Source organism: Monodelphis domestica, chromosome 6 (genome assembly GCF_027887165.1).
Source record: "Monodelphis domestica isolate mMonDom1 chromosome 6, mMonDom1.pri, whole genome shotgun sequence".
NCBI classification, from domain to species: Eukaryota; Metazoa; Chordata; class Mammalia; order Didelphimorphia; family Didelphidae; genus Monodelphis; species Monodelphis domestica.
The window spans coordinates 108,301,166-108,320,146 of record NC_077232.1 but is presented as its reverse complement, the minus strand read 5'-3'; the positions used below and the strand labels follow the sequence as shown (position 1 = coordinate 108,320,146).

General features: G+C 34.7%; 1 protein-coding gene across 1 annotated transcript in view; it reads left to right on the top strand.

Annotated features, from left to right (window-relative positions):
- Nucleotides 1-18,773, top strand: part of DHX15 (DEAH-box helicase 15) — a 68,303-nt gene extending 49,530 nt beyond the window's left edge. Inside the window, exons 8-14 of the mRNA XM_001362592.4 lie at nt 1,438-1,587; nt 1,953-2,061; nt 4,745-4,936; nt 8,091-8,213; nt 10,464-10,654; nt 15,639-15,808; nt 18,208-18,773. Of these exons, the coding sequence (XP_001362629.1) occupies nt 1,438-1,587; nt 1,953-2,061; nt 4,745-4,936; nt 8,091-8,213; nt 10,464-10,654; nt 15,639-15,808; nt 18,208-18,325 (1,053 nt within the window). The 3' untranslated portion in view covers nt 18,326-18,773. The remainder of the gene's footprint in view (nt 1-1,437; nt 1,588-1,952; nt 2,062-4,744; nt 4,937-8,090; nt 8,214-10,463; nt 10,655-15,638; nt 15,809-18,207) is intronic.
- Nucleotides 18,774-18,981: the final 208 nt, after the last annotated feature.

Sequence of the window (18,981 nt, the reverse complement as noted above, 5' to 3'; positions counted from 1 at the left end):
TAGGACTGGCTCTTAATCCACTGAGCTACCCAGCTGCCCCCTAATACTTATGCTATATATTTTTGAAGGAAGCTTTGTTCCCTAGAGTGAATGTAATGAATATTAACAGTGTATTCCGGGGGAGGGGGGTGTTTTGTTTTGTTGTTTGCTTTTGGTTTTGTTTTTGTTTTTCTTCATTTTGGGTATCAAATTTTTTTATTGGGAAATCTATTTCTGAATTTACAATAAAATTTGTGGGTGGGCGGGGATATGTTTTATCTTTTTGTTGCAAGATTCATTGATTTTTCTAATAGACAAAATGATCTTATGTTGTAGTAGAATCATAGTTTGAGTCCTTAGCTTCCATGGAGTTAGGTCTCATAGATGAGAGTAGGGTAAGCTAAAAATGTTTGAGGTCAGCCTTAGCTTTGTAAAGATGAATTTAGAGTTTTGACTTTAAATCTAGATTTAAATGGTTGCCAAATAAAATTCCCAAGTCAGTCTGGAAATTTATGGTAATTTAATTAATATAGAGGGAAGGGATTTAAGGAGAAGAGAGAGGGAGAGGAAGAAGAGTTAATTTCAACTGCTCTGGCTCAGTCTGAGCCAGGCAGGAGTTAAAGACCTTAGCCAAAGGGGCCTCCCTGAGCCCAAGGGAAAAGGAAGTCAGTCTTATCACTCACCAGGAGACCATCTCAAGGAAGCTGTCTGAGTGAACTCCTCCAGGCTGAGTTCCAGGATTGAACAAGTGCCCAGGCTGCTCACAGGAAGTGATCAGCCAGATCCGCCTTTCCGGGGAAAGAGTTTTTGAGAGACAAAAAAATCCCAAATATATAGACCTTTCACCCATGTGTCTCCACCACTAAATTTTCACATCTACCAGTCACATCAAAGGCTTTCTCCAGGACTGCCCATACTTTTAGTTCCCCACCTCTTTGATTTGTTTATATCTTTTGAACTACTTCACACAGCTTTGTTAAGTTCACCTTTTGTTAGTTACTTGACCTTTTTAGTTATTTAACACCTTTTTATATTAAGGTCTAAAAATAGACTTAGCTTAAAGTTCTAGCTTTGCTATAAGGTGAGAACTAAGTACCTTCATTGTTCAATTAGGAGATTACAACTTTATCTTCCCCTAAAGTATGTCTAAGTAGGGTGGAGTAATGTAAAGTACTACAAGACATTCCTGATTCTGTTAAAGAGAGTGTCTTCATTGTTACAATCAGGAGATAGCTAAATGAACTCTTCTAAAGTACTTCTGAATCAGGTGGAGTAGTTTTAAAATTAGCAGCTTCTATGAACAAAATCAAGGTATATACATATATTCCATTTCATCCTTTTCTGCCACATTTTTTACCACTGGACAAATATGAATATGCCAATAATTAAGAGTCTTTATCAGGGCATATGAATTTAAATGGAAATACCTATATTTTTGTCAATTCTCACTTCCTTTAGGTATATAATCCTCGAATCAGAGTGGAGTCTCTTCTGGTGACAGCAATCAGTAAAGCTTCTGCCCAGCAGAGAGCTGGACGAGCTGGTCGTACCAGGCCTGGAAAATGTTTTAGGCTTTATACAGAGAAAGCCTATAAAACTGAAATGCAGGTAAGGAGTTAATTTTATTTATTTTCATATTTCTGGGCACCATAAGCTGCCATAATTTGCTCACATCTGTTTTTAAAAGCTCTCAGAAGGCAACACTAGTAATTTAAAAGTTCCCATCTAATCAGTAAAGAAGTAGGATATAGATCTTAAAAATCAGACAGCATTCTAATATAGCACTTGATATAAGTGAAGATAAGAAGAAGAAACAAGGTTTCCTTATTCTTTAGGAAGTGTGTCTAATTCATGTTTGTTTTTCTGATGGGGTAAATAGGTAAGAAGATGCTATTTCCTGGATGAATAGGGTGAGAGTAAATTTAAAATAAGCAAAGATACTATCTTAACACAGTACTGTGCTCTTCTAACAGGACAATACTTACCCTGAAATTTTGCGGTCTAATTTGGGTTCGGTGGTGTTGCAGTTGAAGAAACTTGGTATAGATGATTTGGTACACTTCGATTTTATGGATCCACCAGGTAGAGTTTCTAAACATGACATTGTTCTTTAATAATGTGTTGCCAATACTTCTTAACCCAATTTTTAGTTTTATCCTTGTGAAATTCTATGAAAATTACCTCTTTATGCTGAAATTCAGTGAAGATATGTTAATTATATTTTTCTCTAAATGACTTATGAATAAGTTCAGTATTTTTATGAATTGCCTATATTTTGTCTGCATATATTCTCAATTGGGGAATATGGACTTTTAAGATGTGTCCATCATATTGTAAATTTGTAGCCCACTAAATTTGTATAAACATATTAAACATTTTTTTAAAAATTATTTTGTCCATTTCGCAGTTAGAAAAAATGAGAACTTCACAACTTAATTAGGTCCAACTTATTAACTTATATCCCAAAAGTCTGTAAGCCAGTATTCAGACTACATTTATATGTTTTTCTAAAGGGAGGAAATGTTATAAAAAATTGATGGGGTTCAGACAGATTACATATGGGCCAGGTACTCTAAGATTTGAAGTATTAATAGCTTAATTTCTTCATTCTGGGAGCATGTACCCAAGTCATTAGAAGAATGAGGATATTTCTTGATCTTTCCTTTGTGTAACTTTAATCTTTTACAAAATTTTGAATGGTTAAAGTTGATCTTTCATGTTATCCCACCTTCTATCTTCTGTTGTCAGCCATTTATTTGAAATTTAATACTTTTTCCCACGAGTAGGAGCTGTTTTTGTCTTTGTATCCACCACATTTAACACAATAGAATTCCTAGCACATAGTTGGCACTTAATTTGTTAAAGAGGCTTACTGACTAATCTTTGCTCTCCCATATATGTATATAATGATTACAGTAGAAATATTGGGAGCTAGAGCCCAAATCCACTAATTTTACAAATAAGAAAACTGAGGACCTTTAAATGGCCCAGTCATAGTTCATGTTTGAGATAAGATCTGAGGTCACTTTACCACCTTCATCTTTGTTTTCCCAGTCAGGTATCTCACTTCTCTTTCCCATTTTTCCAAATTACAACCTTTTTTTTTCCCTTGATAGTGACCTTAGCTTTTGACCGATTGATTGAATTAAGATTATTAGTTAATGTGAGAATAATTGAAAGCCCTAATCCTTCAGAAGCTGTTTTGCCTTTTTTTTTAAAGGATGATTATTAGTTAAATTTTTTGTCTTTCTCCTGTTGCCTGCTTGCATTACAATAACTGAATTGGTTTTGTTGTTACAAAAAATTTTAAATTTTATATACTCAGAATTATCTCTTATGTGAAAAATTTAATGACGGTTCCTCAATCCTCAATTGTTCTTTACATCTCTGCAACATTTGAACATATTCTTTTCCTGGGTACTTTTTCATTTTTAGGCTTTTGCGACAGTGCTCTCTCTTGATTTTCCTACCTGCCTATCCACCTACCCCTAATGATGTTTTAAAAATATAGTGATTGTTTAACAAATGTTTGTATATTTAAATTTAGCTTTATCCTTATCTAGCCGTGCTATTTTAAGAAACATAATAGTTTCATTGGTTTAAGACTCCTGGGTAGATTAAAATAAAATGCTTCTAAATTGGGGAGGGGGGGGTTCTCTTAATTTTTTTTTTTAAACCCTTACCTTCCGTCTTGGAGTCAATACTATGTATTGGCTCCAAGGCAGAAGAGTGGTAAGGGCTAGGCAATGGGGGTCAAGTGACTTGCCCAGGGTCACACAGCTGGGAAGTGTCTGAGGCCAGATTTGAACCTAGGACCTCCAGTCTCTAAGCCTGGTTCTCAATCCACTGAGCTACCCAGCTGCCCCCTTCTTAATTTTTATTTTGTGATCATCTCTATTCCTTTTTTTGAACCTTACATAATTTTGATGTGTCAATAGGAAACTTTTTTTAAAAGAAATCCTTTAAAGTAATATTTTGCTTTACTGAATAAAAACTTATAAAGTAGGAAACAAGGATTATTAGCCCAAAATAATTGATAGAAAAATTAGACATAACAATGAAATAAAAATATTGACGCTTTGCATGGAGTGTCTTCCCTGTCATCATTCTTTTCTTTCCTTGTGCCTGATTTTATGAGCCTTTTTCTTAGTTTAAATTCCCACCACTTGCATTTCTCTCTGGTTGAAGAGGTATTTGCCAACACAACCACTTTGTTCCAAAATTTCATATGCAAATCAGAATACATTTTCTGCATTCTCCATGGAAATAACAAGAAACCAGGCTTCTAGTCTAAGTTCTAGTGAAATTGCTATGTGACCAAGGGACATTTTGCTTCTTTTGTCCTCCATTTTCACAGCTACAAAGAAGGCATTTCAACCTAGATGTTTTATAAGGTCTCTTCTAGGCCCCAAGGTTTTCTAACAGCAGCTTTTATTGAACCTTTGAACTTAGAATTGAGCCTGGAAAGGGGGTAGATGCTTATTTTCCATGGGGAAATATATAGTAATGTAGCGTGCTACTAATTGGTTAACAAATTATCTAACCCTTTTAGAAGGAAGACTCTGACTTTTAAACTCTTTAGCAAACTTGAGGATTTTGTGTGATTCATTGGTTGCTATATTCCTATAATTGAATTTGATGGCAGCTTGAATTCTGAATTTGGCCCACTTTAGAATGAAAAATGAGTTTCCTTATAATAGTTTGTACTTTGTCACATTTTTGCTTACTAAAGGCTGCTTGACTAATAGAGTATTTTTTCTTCTAGCTCCTGAAACTCTGATGAGAGCCCTAGAGCTTTTGAATTATCTTGCTGCTTTAAATGACGATGGAGACTTGACTGAATTGGGATCCATGATGGCAGAATTTCCATTGGATCCACAGCTCGCTAAAATGGTTATTGCAAGTTGTGACTACAACTGTTCTAATGAGGTCCTATCTATTACTGCTATGTTGTCAGGTAATAGAGGGAAAAAGCCACCCCCATCCTTTCTCCCCTTTCCCTTGGCCCCCTTCACTCCTTCCCTCACCTCCCCCCCCAAAAGCCCAGTTTGGGTAGCCATCTCTTAGGTATTTCTATCATATAATAGCTTGATGTATATTCTCAAAAAGAATGAATGCCTTGTATATAAAAATATTTACTTAAATTGAAGAATAAAATCTTCACAAAATTTTTAAAAAGCAAAATTATTTGTTGTATAAAAATAATTGACTGAAATACTGGTAAAAGTTAGATTGCCAAATTGTAAAAAAAAAAAAGAAAGAAAGAAAGAAAGAAAGAAAAAAGAATACTGGTACCTCACTATAACAGTAACTTGTATAATCCATAATTCAGAATTTTGAACACGGTGGATCATTTATAGACCTACTTCCCTAGGTTTATCATTAGTTCCAGAAGGACCTTGTTTTGAACACTGTTATAGTGATCCTCTTGATTGTGTATAAATATGCCAGTGAAAAGAACATCAATCAAAAATGGTTTGTCACTGTGAAAAAATAAAAATAGTAACAATAACAAAAGTCTCAAATCTAACTCAGTCTGTTTAAATGGCTGTATTACTTAGTGGTAGAAACATAAGGCATGTCTAGTCTATAAAAGTCTAAATTTGAAAGCCGGACATTGATTCAAGAAACACCCATTTGAGTAAAGCTCAATCTTTGAAATGATACCAACTTAGATATAAATATTCCAAAAGCAAGAAAGGAAATGTCAGTAAAGAAATTAATACTGAGCTTTACAGCTATAAATTGCTGATGTGGTAGTTGAGTTAAATTTCCAGTAGAAAAATAATCTCAATGGGTTAAGATTTTGTATAGAATACAACTGACCTGTAACTAAGGTGCTCATATGTTTGTAGATTCAGATATTGGGGAGAATGGACTTTTGTCTAAAAACACCTGCTCACTTTAGTAATCAGGATATTTATGATGGTTTTAAATATTTAAAAGCCTCAGGCCCCCGTAAACCCTCACCTGATTACTTCTAAATTTGTTATAAGAGAAACTGAAAAAATGTTTTATAAAGTTATGGCCTAGTTCAGTTTTGTGGCATTTATTAATGGTGTGATTTTTTTTTTTAATTTATGAACTAGCTAAAATGTTTTTTTTTTGCAGAGTTATAATTGATCAGACTCAGAGCAGATGGGCAGGGCAGAATCTTAATCATTTTAACTAAATTGTAGTCTTAATTGCGGAGGTGGTGGTAGGTTGTTGTCTGCCTTCTATGTTGTTTTTATTAGTTTCTCCAGACAGTTTCATCTTCCCCAAGATTTAAAGAGAATTTGTGGTTGCGAAAAGCAACAGGTTATTTTTATTCTTCATCCCCCTTCCCTGTCATTTTCATCCTTTTCTTCCTGTTTTTGTTTTCCAAGTTTTCCCCCTTTTTGGAAACTAGTTTGAGTTGATAAGGAAGTTAGCTCTTTAAGGAAATTATTTGGATGCAGTTGAAATCTTCCAACTTGTTTTATTCTCTTCTCTTCATGGTCCTGGTCAGCAATAGGTGTTCTCCATGAAACAATGGTTTACTGGTGATGTTACTTAGTTCACCATAGAAATCATTAAGCTTGATCTTACTTGCAGCAATACATGGACAGGCCATTTGGGGAGAAATTAGTGAATGAACACAGAAGGACCATTGAATTAGACAACTTGTCAAGCTTCTATGCTTTATAGTCCATCTTAAATTTTGAGGTCCTGACATAAAAAAACTGTGCAAAAACCTCTAGGGCCTTCTCTTTATATAATGCTGTTCATTCCCACTATTCCTTAGTTATGGTGATTAAGTTTTTCCACACTGACTTTCTGATATGTAGCCACAGCAATGTGAATTTTTTTGTGCTTCAATGACTTGACTTGCTCTTACTATTTTAAGTCAGACCTCTACTATTTACCATGAATGTGTCTTTATTTTCTGTTGGCTATTTGACATCCTTTTAAGGGGAAAAAGTTATGGGAAAGAGTAATTAATTTGACTCTGTATTCAGTCTACAAGTCTGCTAGTTCCATTTCCATCTGAATTGATGATCACTTACGATTTTTCCATTGATAAAGAAGAGTTGAAAAGCTTTGCTTTTAAAATGTGTTGAAAAAGGTCCCAATTTGTTAAATATTTACTTTTTTATATTCTCATGAATATGGAATTGCTAAAGTGGTTTAAGGAAAGTTGTATATTTTTTAATGCAGTGTACAAAACACCTTGTATTGACTAGCCTTATTTGAATTAAGAAACAAATATATACTGGGCTTACTTACTGGCAATCTTGATGACCCTTGAAATTATGAATGTCATGGGCTCACAGTGTCCACTTTTCTATTATTGAGTGTTGGTTTTTATTTGGGGATATTGATTCAAACTACCATTTTCAAAAATCTTCATTTAGGACTCTTATTTATTGGTCCTCTTAAGAAACTGAAAGAATAGGCTGAAATCCCCCAGCCTTTTGGTTGAATTTCCTTAATTTAAATAATAGTAAAGGGCGGTTTAACCTTCCACCACTACTGCTACCATCAAAACCCAGGTTTTCCTGATATTTTGTTGTTCACATATGCTTTTGCACACCGGTGCTTATAGTAATACCCACCAGTGGTGACAGCCACACTTTTTTAGATATTTTCCATTTAATTGTGGTAAATAGGAATCGTTGTAAAAATTGTTTTTAACCACAGCAATGGTGAAGTTTAGTTTTAAAATTACTTGTGTTATTTAGTGGACTTTTTACTTGAAGAGATACATTTAGCTAAAAGGCCGGTGTCACCATAATTCTGGTTTTTGGTAGAGCTATCAGCACTGGTTTTTGAAATAAGTTCTATCGAGCCCTCCTTTTGTATACTTTTAGCAATCTTGATGGCCTTCAGAATAGCTGTTTTGATGCCTACTTTTAGTTCTAGTCAAAATAATCAGGTACTCTGTAGCTTTGAAACCCTCTTGTCTTACAGATGTGGTTAGGTGTTGATGTACCAAATCAAGGTAGTAAACAGTCCAAGATGCAGTTGGAGGCCATCCTGCCCTGCCCTATGCTCTGTGAACTGACCTAGCTAGGCCTTGTTCCTCTGTCTGTGAATGCGTGACTCATCGATATGGGCGTTTGTGTTGGGCCCATACCAACCTTGTTTAGTCCCACAGTGTTTTGTTCGCCCCACGGAGGCCAAGAAAGCAGCAGATGAAGCCAAGATGAGGTTTGCCCACATAGATGGAGATCATCTGACACTGCTGAACGTTTACCACGCTTTTAAACAAAGTAAGTTTTCAATTTCCACTTTTACCTAAATATCAGATGTCAGCATTGATTTCTGTTTCTTATTTTATTTTTATTCATCTTTATATTTGTGTATTTATTGCCATTAATGAGACCTTTGTGTTAGAAATGCATTTTAAATTGTGTTAGAGAAACCGTTATTTTAAATCCTTGGCTAGTGTAAAAAAAAAAGATCTTATTCTGGCTAAATTTTATTTTAGTGTATTCTCTGTTCCAATGATAAAACTTCACCTTAATCATTTATTGAACAATTTTTTTATTCTGATTATTTTTAAAATTACCAGCTGTAGCTTGTCAGTGTGACAGATATTTGTAAGAAAATTATTTTTTATTTTGTCTTTTACTAAGTACTTCATTAAAGGAATAAGCCTTATTTAGGTCCAGAGATTTCATATATTATTGTAGTGAATTCATCAAAACAGTAAGGTAATCAAATGTAAAACAAGAGTTTTGTAGTTCTTGTATGATAACAAATTATGAGTAATACAGAATTGTTGCTGTGTACAAAAAAAATAAAAGGAATTTTTCATCCAGAGGCCCCTGAATCCTTTTTTGTTTCTGGTTCTAATTCTTTTGAAATATGACAAAATGTTAGCTTTTGTATATCATACTATCCTTGTGATCATTATACAATTTGTCCATTACTCTCCAGAAAAGGAATCAGGTCAATAATTAACTTTTTCTTTGACGCCTTTTTGCAATTCTTTTTCCAATGTCACTTTCACTTCCTTTTAAATTGTAGGAATTATATACTTTTCTGAATTGTAGGAATTACATACTTTTCTGAATTGGGCATGCAGATTTTCAATTTCTCACATTGTGAGGGATTAGAGTTAAAAAGACAGAAAAAGACACTGTTATGTTCATCTTTCCCTCATCTTTTAAGTTGTGTGGTTAGGTTTTTTGTTTTTTTAGAATGTTGATGGTAGTGGACTACTTTTGGCAGGATAGGGATCAGACCCTGTAATTTCAGACTCAGGGAAACTTCCCTAGCTGCAGATCATAGCTGCCCTGCAATTTATTCTCTTAGAAAGTTGCCTAGGAGGTTAATTGACTTGCCCTTTGCCCATATAGTTGATTGTGTCAAAGATAGTACTTGAACCTGTATCACCCTGAGTCTAAGTCTAGACCTTTATCTTCTACGCTCTGCCATTTCTCAAAGCAAAGAAGGCACCACCAAAAATAGTTTGATACAGTGACATATGAAAGCATTTAGATTTTTGTTATTTCAGTTGTCAAGCTCGTCCCAGCAGAATAAGCCCAATAGAAAGACTTGTAGAGTTGTTGGGCATTTTTTTTAGTCACTTTGTTTTTAATAGGGACATAGTAATCTTTTCAGAGAGTTATAATGCATTGCTTTAGGCCAGTAATGGTGAGTCTTTTAGAGATGTGGTTCTGTGCTGCCACCTCCGCCTCTCCCGCCCCCCTTCCCCCAACCCTCACCCACCCCAGACAGGGGAGGGAGGAAGCACTCCCATTGGGCTGCTGAGCAGAGGGGTGGATGACTCGGGCACCTGGATGGGGGGAGGGTGCACCCCAACCACTCTGCTCCCCTCCAACTGTGTGCCACACTGTGAGCATTTACCTTCCTAGTTTTTATTTTCCTTTCCTAATAAGATGTGCGAAAAAGACTAGAGATGGTTTCTGAGTTTCCTTCCATTGCTAGATTTATGGTCTTTTGATCATATGACTCACGTGAATTATTAACCTTTCTAATTCTAAATCTAAAGTTTGTTTATATTTAGATTTTATCCCATCAACTAATTAAATCACAATTTAAAATGTAAAACAAATTTCTTAGTCCTGTATTTTAAAGCTCACTGAATTTAAACAAGAATTTTCTAAAATAACCATTTAGACAGTCCCTTTGGGATTTTTACAATGGAAGCTGCTGGGTATATTAGAAGTCAGTCCAGCCAATCTCCTCATTTTATTGGTGAAAAAACTGTTGGAGATATTAAGTATCTGGCTTGGGGCAAGATGGAGGAGGAGGGAGAGAATCAAACAAATGAGTTGCTTTTGGAATTGTATATGGTCATCCTCAGTGTTTCTTCTCTAATTTAATAGAGATTTGGAAAGAGCTTAATAATGACATCTTTTAGAGACACAAAAAATGGCATTTCACATATTCTAGAAATGTATATAAAATACCTTTTTTTTCTTAATTAGGTAAATTGTTTGGGTGATTCATATTCTCCCCCCACCCCACCCCTTTTTTTTTTAATGTTGCAGATCATGAGTCGGTTCAGTGGTGTTATGACAACTTCATTAACTACAGGTCCCTGATGTCTGCAGACAATGTACGCCAGCAGCTGTCGAGAATCATGGACAGATTTAATTTGCCTCGTAGAAGTACAGACTTCACAAGCAGAGACTATTACATTAATATAAGAAAAGCTTTGGTTACTGGGTATTTTATGCAGGTATGTGAAGAAAGTAGGGTAATGTCCGTTACTTACATTGATATTCTTTGCTTTTCTCTAATTGGCTTTTAATTCTTCAAATGTAAAATGAATTTAAGAAACAGTGAAAATGGCTCTTAAAAGGTTGTTTAGTTAGGATGTCTCAGAAGAGCTTTTATGAAGAAATTTTTTGTGTCTAAGAATGTGTAACCAATTAACCCAGTAAACGGCAAAGTTGGCATTGGAAATCATACATCCTTAAATTTTAGTTTTAGTTTTATGTAATCTAAATTGCAAATAGCCAATCTGGTCAACATAAAGCTACATGACCAACATTTATTATTTGAAAAGTATGAAAAGAAGGCATTGATGCTTAGTAAATGATTTTTAAAAATTAAATATTCTTGAGCTAAACAACTCTCAAGTAACGAGAATATTGGCTAGTATTATGAAGTGTGATTATCAATGTTCATATAATGATGACTTCCAGAATATAGGCATGCCATTTTAATTATTCCTTTTAACATTAAGTAGGTTTAATTTTATAACTAGAAGCAAAATTTGATCCTTTTAGCAGCTTTTTAACACAGAAAATCTTAACTAGGTTTAGTGAATGAGAGTCTTCCCATTCCAGGGCTCTCTCCAACCCCACATAATTCCTGGAAATACTTTTCTGAGCATTGCTCATAGTTGGAGAATTCCAGGCAGCATGGTGACACAAGGTAGTCTTGTCTGGGCTGATCTTCATTATTTCCCCTCTTGGAGGGTACCTTTGTAGCCATGTGAAAAATGTCAGTATTCCACAAGACTGAGCAAGGAGTGGTTTTCAAAGAAACTACCTCATGTCAGCTTTTTAAAATGCTTTCTCTATTGTTTAGGCATTCTCATCTATTCCCATCATCTGAATTATCATTCTCCCTCACACCCAGCTAGTTGGCAAGTCCTGATGAATTCTGCCTCCCCTGATTTTTTTTTTTGCATAAATGCTCTAGTCTTTATAGTATCATATTTGTTTATTTAAATTTGCTTATTCCATATGTAAACTGTTAACTAGCATTGAGTTAGCTGATAACTAGAAAGTGTCCAGAATTAAATTTGCTTCTCATAGTTCCTCAAGAAGCTCTACATCCTATATCCCTATTAACTGCTGCTTTTCTTTCACTTCTCCATCCATCTGTCCACCCTATACTTTTCCCTCTCAAAGATTACTTTCCGTATACTTTGTATGTTTTTTCTGTGGCCTTCCTTATTTTCATGTTGTTTCTTCCTCTAGAATGCCCTTGAGAGCAGGGGCTAGGCCTATCTTTTGTATCCCCTGCACTTAAGGAAGTGTTCAGTATATAATAAGTGCTAGATAAATGTTTTTTAATCCACTTTCTTCTATAATGGCCATTTCTCACCCATGCTCAAAATTTTAGTGATTTATCTAAATGATTCAAAGTCCTTAACCTGGCATTAAAATTTTTTCCATTAAATACCACTTATTTGCATATTCTATTTCAGCTACATTTGGGCTAATAGATTGTTCCTCAATCTCATTATGCCCTCTCCTGGCCATTACCCATGCCTAGAATGTACTTCCTCCAGGTCTCTACCTATGAAAATATTTCCCTTCAAGTACTAGACACTTTTCTAGGTGTTTTCCCTGATCCTCTGCCTCCCTAAGTATCCTTAATAGTATTCTATCTTTGATATTTCCCATGCCATACTTTCACATATGCCTTATCCTTTCTGTCTATGGCTATTAGAGTTGAAAAGGCCTTTCTTTGTGTGACTTTGTGTGTGTGTGTGTGTGTGTGTGTGTGTGTGTGTGTGTGTAAAACTATGTTTCTCTGTCTGTATGTATTCTTTACTTAAGCTGCATTGCCAGAGAATTGCTGTTAGGCATATCAATTAATGGTAGAGATATTAAGGAAGGCGGGCCTTTTGCTTTTGTGAGAATTAACTAAATAGAGAAACCAGTGTGGAAATATTTTCTGTCATCCTTGCATTTTTGACACCAGTCATGGAATTATACCTATATTTTAATTCTCACTGCTTTTTTGTATTCTGCAATTTTACTAATTACATATATATGTGAATAATAAGACTTACTGAACATTCTCTAGTCTGTTTTAGGATGATCGACTTTATTATGAACTGATTGAATTACAAAACATGAACTACCTTTAGTTTTCTAAGACCTTGGAAGATAGTTGATTTTCCTTGGATTCTCAGGAAAGAAATCCCAAGTGCCCATCTCCCATTTCTTTCCCTCATCAATCCTTAAGAAATTCTTTTAAATTTAAATACTTTCTGCTGTAATTTCCTCTTGTATTATCTGTAGGAGAACTTTTTAATGTTGCTATCTTCTATGCAATAGCCTTAAATTTTGATGATTTTTTTTTTGTATGTCTTTCCTTAAATCTCCCTTCCCTAGGCTGAAAATAGACCTTTAAAAATAGACTTCATAAACCACAATAGAATGCTTGTACAGGAGAATCTTAAATAAATACAAAGCAGTTCTAAAGCTTTCTCCTCCCCCCCCCCCCCTTTTTTACTTTTACTTTACAATACTAACAGTTGATAAGAAAGGAAATTTGACTGAGTCTAGTTGGAAGTCATCTGTTTGCTTTTATAATCTAGTTGAATCTGTTTGAACACAGTATGTCCAAAGACAGGGAGTGCTGACACTGAAGGGAAATAATCTACCTTCATCCTTACCTCCTTTAATTTTTAGCTTTATTTTGATAGTCTTTTATTATTCAAAATACCACTGATTTTTTAAAAAGAATTTTAAGGAAATGAGAAAATAATTGAGAAAAAATTTTTATCATATTTATGCATCTTTTTCCTTAAATATTTTTTTAAATCTCTAGTTTACTTTTTCCCCAGTGTATTATAAAGTATGTAATGTTAATAATACGCTAGGGTTTTTTAATAGTATAATTTGATATAAATGTTCAAAACAAGTAAAGTTACTTATCTGGAGTTTAATGCTTGGGTTTCTTCAGAGCTGGAAGGAATCTTAGAATTCATCTAGTTCTGCCCTTTTTTAAAAATAGATTAAACTGATCTAGAGGATTCTGACTTTGTCATGTGGGCAGCCCTCATTTTGCCACTGTTGTGTGACTTAGGTCAATTCAATCAAATTTCTGTGGCCTTTAAAGTAATTTTTTTAAAAGACCTTTACCTTCCATCTCAGAATCAACAATAAGTATTGGTTCCACAGCAGAAGAGCAGTAAGAGCTAGGCAATTAGGGTTAAGTAACTTGCCCAGAGTCATGTAGCTAGAAGTATCTGAGGCCAAATTTGAATCCGGCTCCTCCCCACTCTAGGCCTGGCTCTATCCAGTGAGCCACCTAGCTGTCACTTAAAAGTCATTTCTTTAAATGATGCATTTGACTTGGTCATATAATATCTTTGCTTAGTCATTCCTTTAATTCAGAATCCAGTCTGTAGTTGGAAGAACTCCTTTTGTTATGTTGTATAACTGCTATTATAATATATTATCATTTTATCAATGAGAACCCCAAAATTAACTTTGCAGATAATAGAAGCTTTTGCAGATCTCAACCAAACATTCTTGACTATTATTATGAGACTTGAGAAGAAAATTAAGTGTAACATCATTTACTAGCTTTGTGACAGAGTGGTCTTGGTTACATCATCTGTGAAATGGGATACTAATATTATACCAGCTATGTCATGGGTTGTTTTGGACAAAATACTGTACTTCAAGCCCTTCTTATTGGTGTTAAAGAGGTTAATTTACTTGGTGAGAAGAGTAATATTGGCACTGAGGGAAAGTGTTAGCTCTGTGAGTATGGCATTAAATACAATGAGCCACACTCATGGATTCCTGTCTCTACAAAGAAGCAAAAAGAGAGGTACCTCCTCTCTTTAAGTCCAAGAATAGTCACTTTTGTGGCATTTGGTTTTAGTAGTTTTGATATTTTTCTTTTCTCTTTTTTCTCCTTTTTGTAGTGATTTTATATTGTTTTTCTGATTCCACCTACTTGCTTTGCATCACTTTGTATAAGTCTTGTCATGTTTCTCAGCACTGTAATATTCTATTATATTCATAAACCACAAATTGTGTTTAACCAATACTCAATCAATGGATATCCATTCATTCATTTATTTTGCTATTGCAAAAAGTGCTGATATAACCTTTATGTATGGAGACTTATTTAATAGTTTACTCATATGCTCTCAGGTGGAAGGACTTTTTTGATGCAAGGAATTTAATTGATTTTCTATCTGAGTTAATAGCTGAATTTACCACAGCACCTCATTTAACTATCTTTTTTTGGAGTAGAGGTCTTATTTTGTGTGTGTTTTGTAGAGTTGAAGCTTTATCCTCTTAATCACAAATTTTAAAAAAATAAACCTTGTTTGGAAGTCTGTCATAAATGTATTTAATACATCCCTGAACATAAGGAAAGTGAAATCTTCTTCCTTGTCTTTCTTAGCCTATTAAACATACTCTACTCCTAGATAATGTCCCTTTTGTGAGAATTAGTTATAAAATAAGATCACTGCTATTGTCTCCTTCTCTTCCTCCTCCTTCCTCCTCCTCCTCCTCACTATGAAAGGACCTCAGAGATATCACTTTGTCAAGTGCTTTGTTTTACAAACTAGGAAGTTGTTCTTGCTGAGGAGGTAGGGAGTCTTCTGACAAGCACTATCTGAGTGGCTTTAGATCTAACACCCTTCTGGCTTTCAACTTCCTAGTTTGTAAAACAAAGTACTTGACAATATCTAACTACTAAATTGCATGGAAAGGTGCATCACCCCAAACCAGATTTTATATGTGCTATTATATACTTCATCTAGTCTTATTTCTAAAGGTTGCCAAAAGAGAGGGCAAAAAGAATAGAAATAAGCCTTTAATAGGGAGTTTACATGAAGAGAGCAGTGAAATATAAAGCACCAAGAATTGGAGGATCCCTGAATTGATTAAATAAGCTTTTCAATTAATATATCAGAGCATTGTATTGATTTCATTTGGTTTTGATTTTAGGTGGCACATTTGGAACGAACGGGGCATTACTTAACTGTAAAGGACAACCAAGTAGTGCAGTTACATCCTTCAACTGTTCTGGACCACAAGCCAGAATGGGTGCTTTACAATGAATTTGTCCTTACAACGAAGAATTACATCCGGACATGTACAGACATCAAACCAGAATGGTAAGCCTTATTTATAATGTTAGTTATACTGGGATGTGCTGAATGAAGTTATCTAGACGTTAAAAAGTTCAGTAGTAAATTCAAAGTGAATAAATTAATGCCATTTGTAATAATTGGATAGTGGAGGGTCACACACATTGCCCTCAGTTTGTTTCCTTCTTGCCCACTTAATATTTTACTTGATGTGAATAGAAAATTGACCCAAAACTGCACCGTCTCTCCCTAGATGTGAAATGTTCACCACCCAGTGACACAATTAAGTTTTTTTACTGCTCATTAGCCAAGGAACTTCACAATCAAAATCTTTCGCCCAGTTATAAATATAAACACACCTCAAGTGTGATTAATATATTTAGCAATCATGTAAACTGAATAAAAATATGAATTCACATTGATACCAGGTTTAAGGTTTACCAAGTATTGATAGCAAATATGTGAGGTAATATAGGCATTATTATTACCTCAATATTCAATATAAGAAAGGAGCGGGTAGGTGGCTCAGTGGATTGAGACCCAAGCCTAGAGATAGAAGGTTCTGGGTGCAAATGTGGCCTCATACACTTGCTATTTGTTTAACCTTGGGCAAGTCACTTAATCCCTATTGTCTAACCCTTAGTAGTTTTCTTCTGCTTGGATCCAATACACAGTATTGATTCTAAGATTGAAGGTAAAGGTTTTTAAAGAGGAAGGGAGGAACAGCTAAGTGGTACAGTGAATAGAACACTGGGCCTAGAGTCAGGAAGATCCAGAGTTCAAATTTTAATTATGGAGATACTACCTCTATGACCCTTGCTTGGCAGGTCATTTAACCCCTGTTTCCCTCCATTCCTCTTCTGTAAAATGGGGACACAATGGAGAACAGAATGACAAAACTCTTTAGTATCTGCCAACAGCCATATGGGGTCACATAGAGCAGGGCACACAATAATATAAGGAAATGGAAATAATAAGACCACCAACCAAGCAGTTGATAAAGCCAGGATTCACACTTAGGTCTTAAAAGTCCAGGGCACTTTCTGCAGGATCTTAGTTTTTAAACAACTTTCTGAGAGCTACAGTAGAGTCTCCATAGGACATAGTGGTGTTCTCTGACCTAGAAAGGCTTTGCATTTTTATATAGATCGTTAACATTGCCAATCTTCAGGCTTATTCTCTTCTCAAAGTCTCTTGGGTTTATGAAGTCTTTTCTTAATGCCTAAAATCTTCAGGGTGAGTGTAAGTGGTGATGTTCCCAACTAAACCCCCATATAACCTCCCCATCTTGCCTGTGACTGAACTTTCCAACCTCAGTTTCTAGGAACAAATAGCTGTCTTTTTGTTGTTGTTGTTGTTGTTTTGTATTTTGTTTTCTCTTCCTTCTTTTTCCCATGCCCTCTTTAGGCCTGGGAGGAGTAAATTGAGGTTCCTCCAGTAGTATAGTTCTGCTATCCGATCTTCTAACTAATTTATTGTTTTCCTTCCAAGTATTTGGATGCTATGCCATTTGGTACATTCTTTTTACTTTGTACCAGACTGGTGATTTCATTGGTATAGGGAACTCCCATTGCAGATTGATACCCATGTTAATAAAGAATTCCTTCTTGGTAAAATATAAATTCTGAAACAATTTATTACGTCCCATATTTATTGTCTCCATTCTGTGTTGGTAACAGTAATTTTATACTTTTTTGGAGATGCAAGTTGAGTTAATTTCTATGAAAATTCATACAGAAACCTGATGAACTTCATAATTGGTAACAGCATTGGTAAAATGTCATATATCTGTTGTACTAATGCAATCAGTGCTGATTGTTTCAGTGAAAGTCATTTAACTCCCTGGTTCTTTAGTGCCAGAATCTATCTGTGATGAGAGACACTAGTTTTACCCAGCATAATTAGTTTGAACACATGAAAAAATTTGCTATGTAGTGTCAGTTGATCTCTTCTTTTGTGGGATTTCTTTCTCTTCCCAGTGTTGGGTTTTTGAGTCCTAACTGTAGAGAACACCAATGTCTTAACACAAGTAATTGATTAAATAAGTTTTCCAATAAGTCTTCTCTGAAACTTAAGTTATTGGTCTCCTAGCACACTATTTACAGTTATTTAAAAAAAGAAAGAATTGAAGTTGAGCTCAAGAAATAATCCATATAGAGCAGGTCGTTTGTTTTCTTCTTTTTCCTTAAGATACTTATTTGTGATACGACATTTATTTAAACTTGTTAAACCTTCTAAAGCTGTTTGTGATTATCACTTAATATTAGAATATTTGGAACATTTTTATCTTTTTTTAATTAATTGGATTTGTAGCTTTTATTGCATTCTTTAAGTCTAATCATCTGTAAATTGTTCAGGCAAATACTATTGCCGAACAGAGCTTTAATCAAATGTTAATATAGTAACTTTTACATTTTTATTGACAGGTTGGTGAAAATTGCCCCTCAATATTATGATATGAGCAATTTTCCACAGTGTGAAGCAAAGAGACAATTGGACCGCATCATTGCCAAACTTCAGTCCAAGGAATATTCACAGTACTGAATTGAGTGCTTTGAACTGAAGTTATTCAGAGGACAGCTTTAAAAGATGAATGAACTCAAAGTTCAAGTTGTGCTCTTCACGTTGGTTCAATAATGGCCTTTATTTGAAAGCTTTTTAATTTTTCTTTACAGTAAATATTCCATTCTGATTTCATAAATTAAACATTTATGCCTCCCTTTTGTGTTGACACTGTAGCTCATACTGGAAAAGTCGATCAATGTTTTGCAGTTTATTGAAAGTAGTTCTATATATAACAATGTTTTAAGCATTTCTTTAGAAATGGTTGAAAATGCTTCTAAAATGTGATTATCGACCATGGTATGCATGATCGTTGTAATTGTTGACATTCCTTTTAGAAGTTGTGAAATGTTACAACTTGTGCTTATGTAGACACAATCTTCGGTCTCAGTACAGAGGCAATGACTTCAATAAAGTCTATTTATACTAATTTTGGCCAGAGTACTTCAGTATCTTTGTTCTGGTCTCAGAATGGGATAGATTCTCTTTACCCTTACCCCTCAGTGTAAATGCTAAAGTTAATGATAAATGTAACATCTGTGATATGAGAAAAAGGTTTACATGTTATATATCTCTCATAAAAACTCAGGTCTATTCACTTTTCTCTACAATGACTTCATAGAAATTAATCAAATTTT